This window comes from Amphiura filiformis, chromosome 2 (assembly GCF_039555335.1).
Source record: "Amphiura filiformis chromosome 2, Afil_fr2py, whole genome shotgun sequence".
NCBI classification, from domain to species: Eukaryota; Metazoa; Echinodermata; class Ophiuroidea; order Amphilepidida; family Amphiuridae; genus Amphiura; species Amphiura filiformis.
In genome coordinates, this window is record NC_092629.1 from 37,561,646 (window position 1) to 37,568,014 (window position 6,369).

A 6,369-nucleotide genomic window follows, 5' to 3' on the forward strand; every position below is an offset into this window, starting at 1 on the left:
CAACAGTATTTAAAAACTCAAGCCTATCAAGTTCAGTCTGGCCAACATGTGTCCGTGAGTCCAGACCAAGAATGAACCTAACAATTCTATTTTGCATAACTTGAAGTTTATTTTGGAGTTTTTAGAAAGACCAGAGAACCAAGAAGAACAAGAATAATCAAAATAGCACTGAATCAAAGCAGACACTAAAGTTTTGCGAGTTTTTGATCAAGAAACTGAGCTTGTCTGAATAAAAATTGAGTCTTGCACCAGCCTTTTTAGAACCATATTAGCAATTGATTCACCTGATAAGTACTGATCTAATGTGATACCCAAATATTTAACAGATTGGGTAGATTGGATAGGTTCATTATTGCACATGACATTAAAATCACATTGTTTCTTCAATTTCCTGTGTGAACCAAACAGAATGGCCTCGGTCTTACCAAGTGAAGAGACAGCTTATTGTCAATAAGCCACTGTTGACAAGACTCCAATTCCTTGCTGAGCTTGGAAGAAATTTCCTTTGGATCTTTGCCGTCAATAAGCAATGCACTATCGTCTGCATAAAGTAAAAGCTTACAGTCAACACTAATCGGCATGTCGTTGACGTAGCAGAGAAATAAAAGTGGCCCCAGGACACTGCCTTGGGGCACACCGCATGTAATTGCCATAGGTTTGGAGTTGGATTTATTAACACAGACTATCTGCTGTCTCTCACTTAGGTAAGACCTAAACCAATCTACTGATTCAATCCCCATTGCACGGAGCTTATTGCACAAAATATCATGGTTGACCGTGTCAAAGGCTTTCTGTAGGTCCAACATCACCATACCAGTGTAATTGCCTTGAGAAATCTGTGTACGCACGTGATCAGTGAGGTGAATACGGCAAGTGTCGGTAGAGTAAGTACCTCTAAAACCAGATTGATGGGAATAAAGAAGATGGTGGTCAGTTAAATACTGGTAAAGTTGATTGTGCACAGACTTCTCAAGAATCTTTGAGATTACACTTAGTATGCTGATGGGCCTATAGTTACCAACCATTGATCTACTACCTTTTTAAATAGTGGGGTGACACGTGCACACTTCAATTCAACAGGAACTGAATTGGTTAAAATAGACAAATTAATAATAGAAGTAATAGGATCTTTCAGGACAGAAGCCCCATCCCTTAGAAATTTAGCAGGAATGTTGTCCAATCCAGTACTTTTATTAGGATGTAATTTGCACAATTCAGAAAAGACAAAATCAGTGGTAACAGGAGAGAGTTTAAAACTACATTCAGTGATACCTTTGTCAGAATAAAACTTCTGGAATTTTTGCGAGTCAGTGCTGAATTCATTTTTAGTGAGAGGAAGCTTTTTGACAAGGTTACTAGCAACAGTGGTATAAAAAGTGTTGATGTGATCAGCAACTTTAGTAGAATCAAAACAAGTTTCACCGTCAATTTCCAAAACAACTTTGCACTGCTCTTTAGTTTTAGTACTGTAGCCAAGGGCTTTCAACTGCTGCCAAAGTTTTTTTGGGGTTATTTTTATGCTCATCAATTTTACTACTAAAATACTCAGCTTTTGCTCTTTTAATATCCCTTTGAATTTTGTTTCTAACTTTACAGTACTGTTTGTAAAGATCAGCATTTGAGCGGTCTTCCTTGAAATCATAAAGAAGTTGGTCCCTTGTCCGAATACTTTCAAGAATTGTATCATCCATCCAAGGTTCTGTTCTTGACTTCAACCGGATTTGTTTCATCGGTGCAATATCATCAATAATTTTCAGAAGTATGGTACTAAACAGGTCCCATGCATGGTTAACATCAGTACATTTGTACACAGAAGACCAATTTATGGAGGACAGTTTGGACAAGAAAATGTCTTTACTGTAGTTCTTAGTAGACCTGATATTAATAACTCTATGCAGACCTACCTGACCTCTGACAGCTTTTCGAGTACAAAATATTAGGAGATGATCGCTGAGACCAATACTGATCGTACCAGATTGACACATCTTCTCAGGATTGTTAGTGAGAATATGATCAATACAAGTTGATGTTGTATCAGTAATACGAGTGGCTGTGGTGATTAGCTGTCGGAGATCAAATAGGTTCAAGATATGCAAATAGTCTTTAAAAAGTGAAACTTCTTTTTAAAACAATCAATATTGATATCACCCATGATGATCATTTCACAGTCGGACCTTATTTTTGAAATAGAATCTTCAAAGTAAGTAAGAAACTTTGTATCGTCTGGAGGGCGATAGAACACGCCAAAGAAAATTGGTTTTGTTTTTGGTAAGAGGATCTCAAGCCAAAGATTTTCTAAACAATCACTTTGTAAATCGAGCCGGTTATTAAAAGCAATATCATTGTGGACATAAACACACACTCCGCCACCTTCCCGATCTCTATCATGGCGAAGTACCGCATACCCTTGAATGTTGATCTCATTATCAGGGACGGATTCGTCAAGCCATGTCTCGGATATAGCAACAGCAGCTGGCTTGGCATCAGAAATTAAACAGCGTAATTCAGAAATCTTTGGCAAGAGAGATCTTGTATTAAAATGCATAAAATGAAGGCCTTTACCTTTGGTAACAGAAACGGATTTCTGTAGACCCATCTTTGAAATCTTATATTTGGGGTCTTTATGAATAGGATCTTTACATTCATTAACATAATGGAATGGCAAACTTTGAATTAAGCATTTGTTACAAATAAAAGAAAAGTTGGTATTCTCAGCAACCAGATGGTCATAAAGTTCATTGGATATTGAACCAGAACAACGTACATGAGTCCACTTATCGCATCCATCACAGCTAATTGCGCGGGGAGCGTGATACAACACCGCGTTCACAAGCTACACATGGGTTTTTAGGAGTCCTTTTAGTAATTTTCGTAGACGCCGAGTCTTGTTCATTTCGCATTCTACGCCGACCTCCTTTTATTCCTCGATGCGTGCGCCTAGGAGTAGATGTAACAATGGATCTAGTGACTTGCGAGGGTGGTTGAGGTTGAATGCCAAGCGATTTGATATGTGACCGTCCACGGCGAATGAGCCGTAAATTCCTCCCCGGTCAATTTTGTTTTATTTCGTGTTTAAAAATAAACATCATAAACTTAAAAATGGTATATCATTTGACTTCAAACGATATCCAGAAGCGGAGTTATGGTTAGTTAAACTTTGCTCCTTCAACAAAATTATAGCTTTTTTGGTTTCTATGTGTGTCTCTTTTTCCACATTGCTGGCAATAAATATCAAACAGTCATAATTGGCGGTCATTTCAAATAATCCCCAAGTCAACGAGGTTATGCATACCTATACAAATAACCCACCACTTGAAAAGGATTTAGCAAAAGCAAACAAAGACCAGAGCTATTAAAAGTTCTATAGCCATCTAAGGTACAAGCTTATTATCCACTTCAATAATAGGATTATTGATTGGTGTTGTGACTATCCAAACAAGACAGATGTCGCGCCAGCTTACGTGACCGATGAATACGACCTTCGTACACATTTTACACCATAACTCCGAATACAATTTAGGGAATTTACGGCTCGTTTGTGCTGCCGGGTCACATATGATTTAATAGCATATCTGGTAGTGAACTAGGTATATTAAGTGCAAAAAGTTTATTTATGTCATAAGTTATTTGAGTCTTGGTATTGTACCCAGAATCGGCCACAGAGGGCGCTGATGTATCGGGCCCAGGGTTGGGGTTAATATCTCCAGAAACCAAAATGTCTATTTGAAAAGTAGAAGTAGCATTGCCATAATACGGAATCCTGCTGGTAAGGAACTTTATTCGATGAAGTTCTTGTAGATGTACATCAAGTAATACATTATGTTGAATACACATCATTAGTTCCATATTGTGGGTGAATACACACATAGTGCTAGTACTACTGCTGATGACCCATTGGTGTGAGGGTCCAGCCAGTAGGAGCAAAGTGAAAATCAATAACACCATTGTTGGAATGTATCAAGTCAGTTATCCATACAAAGGATAGATGGTCAACAGTTATAATGATTGTGATACAGTTGGCTGAGTATGAATGATCACATACAGTTTAGTGAAGATGACTGCCCAGATGAGTTGTATACAGTTGTATTGTACAATAGCACAGTAGTAAATTTATGTCAAGATTCCAAAATATATTTCTATCAAATCTATAAAAAGTACATTAGTAAATACCATCAAAATTGTCCAGTAGGTTCCATGTGCAATAGTTTCCTTCTGGTAAAAAATTAAAGCTGAACAGACATGCACAAACACAGTTGAAAACATAAATTGTCAGGAGGGTTGGAGAGGCAGCTTGTCAGGCGCACACCACCAAACCTTTTTGTCCAATAGTGTGTATTAAAAAGAGGCTGAAACTCGTCTCTTACACTCAGGAGATTCTAGCTTGTTTCTAACCCTAACCCTAATCCTAAACCCTAACCCTAACCCTAAATAAAAATGAACCGTGGTTCTTCCCTGCAACCCTAACCCTAACCCTAACCCTAAACCCTGGAGAGCAGCAGAGCATGGGCGATGAGAGCATTGATAACAGTCCAATGTTGATTACGTTGAAGATCTGTGTTGAGAAACCTTTTATAGTCCGGGTGCAAATATTTGTTTTAGCAGGTTAAAGTGTTTTCTTTCCTGATCATTATTATTCAGGTTGTATATACAAAATGACATTATGGAGATGACCTTCCTGTTAAGAATGGTTTTATGGAGAAGATATCAGGATGTGTAGAACACACAGAGGCACTCACTGAAATGATCCAAGATGCCAAACGGAACGGCAAGCCGATTGTTATAACCTGGCTAGATTTGCAAAATGCATATGGCACCTGTACCACACAATCTTATACAGTTTGCCTTGGAATGGTACCATGTACCAGAACTAAGGCTGGCATTTTCGGCCCCGGGATTTTCGGTCGGGTAAACGGGTACCCGCCCGAGATTACATTACCCGGGTAGGAAATACCCTCCCCGGGTACCCGAAATTCAAAAAAAAAAAAAAAAAAAAAAAAATTTTTTTTTAAAGTTTTTTATTTTTCGGTTTTGTAGTGTCGGACCTTTACCTAAATGCTAGGATCATTCATGGTTGATTTTAAAAACTTAAAAAAAAAAAAAAAAAAAAAAAAAATTTTTTTTTTTTTTTTTTATTTGGTACCCGGTTACCCGCCCGAAAATTGCGGCGGGTACCCGGGTACAAAATTACCCGAAAATGCCAGGCCTAACCAGAACACATTAGAAAGATCATCTTCAATTATTACGATGAGCTTTTCATCAGAGTGAAAACTGAAGATTGGACCACAGACTGGATTAAATGTTGTACTGGTGTTTTCCAAGGATGCCCATTATCTTGCTTGCATCTTATTCCTAGTAATCTCCAATCTGTGTCTGGATCTTCTTGACCAATCCAGCCACCTTGGATACCGCCTGAGTAGCTCAGACCTTACATCGTCAGCCAGGGCATATGCAGATGATCTGACCCTTGTAGCAAGAAGCCCGGAGAGTTGCCAGCAACTTATTAACATTGTCAACAACTTCCTCAACTGGACAAGAACTATGAAGGCCAAACCATCAAAATGCAGATCTCATGCGATGAAGAAAGTAATTCCAAACGCAGAACAGAAGTTGAATGGCCACAAGACCCAACATGTTTCGTATTTTCTAAAATTTGCTCTGATTGGTTCTCACGATCTATGAGTGTATGAATAGTTCTCGCTATCTAAGAGTGTGAAGAAGCCCATCCCTGCCAATCGAAACAAAAATCAAGCTCTTTGAGACAACTTGTGTTGAAACTGTCTTTCTGTACGGGTGTGAGTCATGGGTAATCACCAAGGACATGGAAAACAAGATCAACGCCTTTGCAACATCTTGCTACAGAGTCATGTTAAACATCAAGCGTGTGGATCGGATTCCAAATGAAACCATCTACAATCTGACCAACACCACTCTACTGGTTGCCAGAGTCAAGATCCATCAACTCAAATTTCTCGGCCATATACTGCGTCTTGAAGATGACGAGCCTGTGAAAGAATATGCCCTTTATATTCCACCACACGGGAAGAGGAAACCGGGACGGCCGCGCACACTGTACTTACAGTATGTCCAGCACCTCCTGGGATATACTGAAGGGATGCTGCAGCCAAACAAAATTGTTTCGCTTGCCCAAGATCGCAATAGTTGGATTCATTAAAAGTTGTGTGCTACTGTTTATGAGCTTTCCGTGTTACTTTTTAATATTTGAGTGGCTATATGTGAGTTTTTGCCATTTTTTGTCATTTTTACCGGTTAACCGGGCAAACATTGCATGGCAAAAACAGGTTTTGCCACTGGCAACGGCAAAACTGGCAACGGCAAAGCCAGGCAACGGCAAAACCAGGTTTTTGCCGG

The 6,369-nt window shown here is 39.0% G+C and overlaps 1 protein-coding gene across 1 annotated transcript; it reads right to left on the reverse strand.

The window, feature by feature from the left end:
• Positions 1–383: 383 nt before the first annotated feature.
• On the reverse strand, positions 384–2,596 carry LOC140140499 (uncharacterized). The gene is made up of 3 exons (XM_072162260.1): positions 2,363–2,596; positions 1,905–2,063; positions 384–836 (listed from the first exon to the last, which is right to left on the reverse strand). The coding sequence occupies exons 1-3, from the start codon at positions 2,594–2,596 to the stop codon at positions 384–386; spliced, it is 846 nt and encodes a 281-aa protein (XP_072018361.1).
• Positions 2,597–6,369: the final 3,773 nt, after the last annotated feature.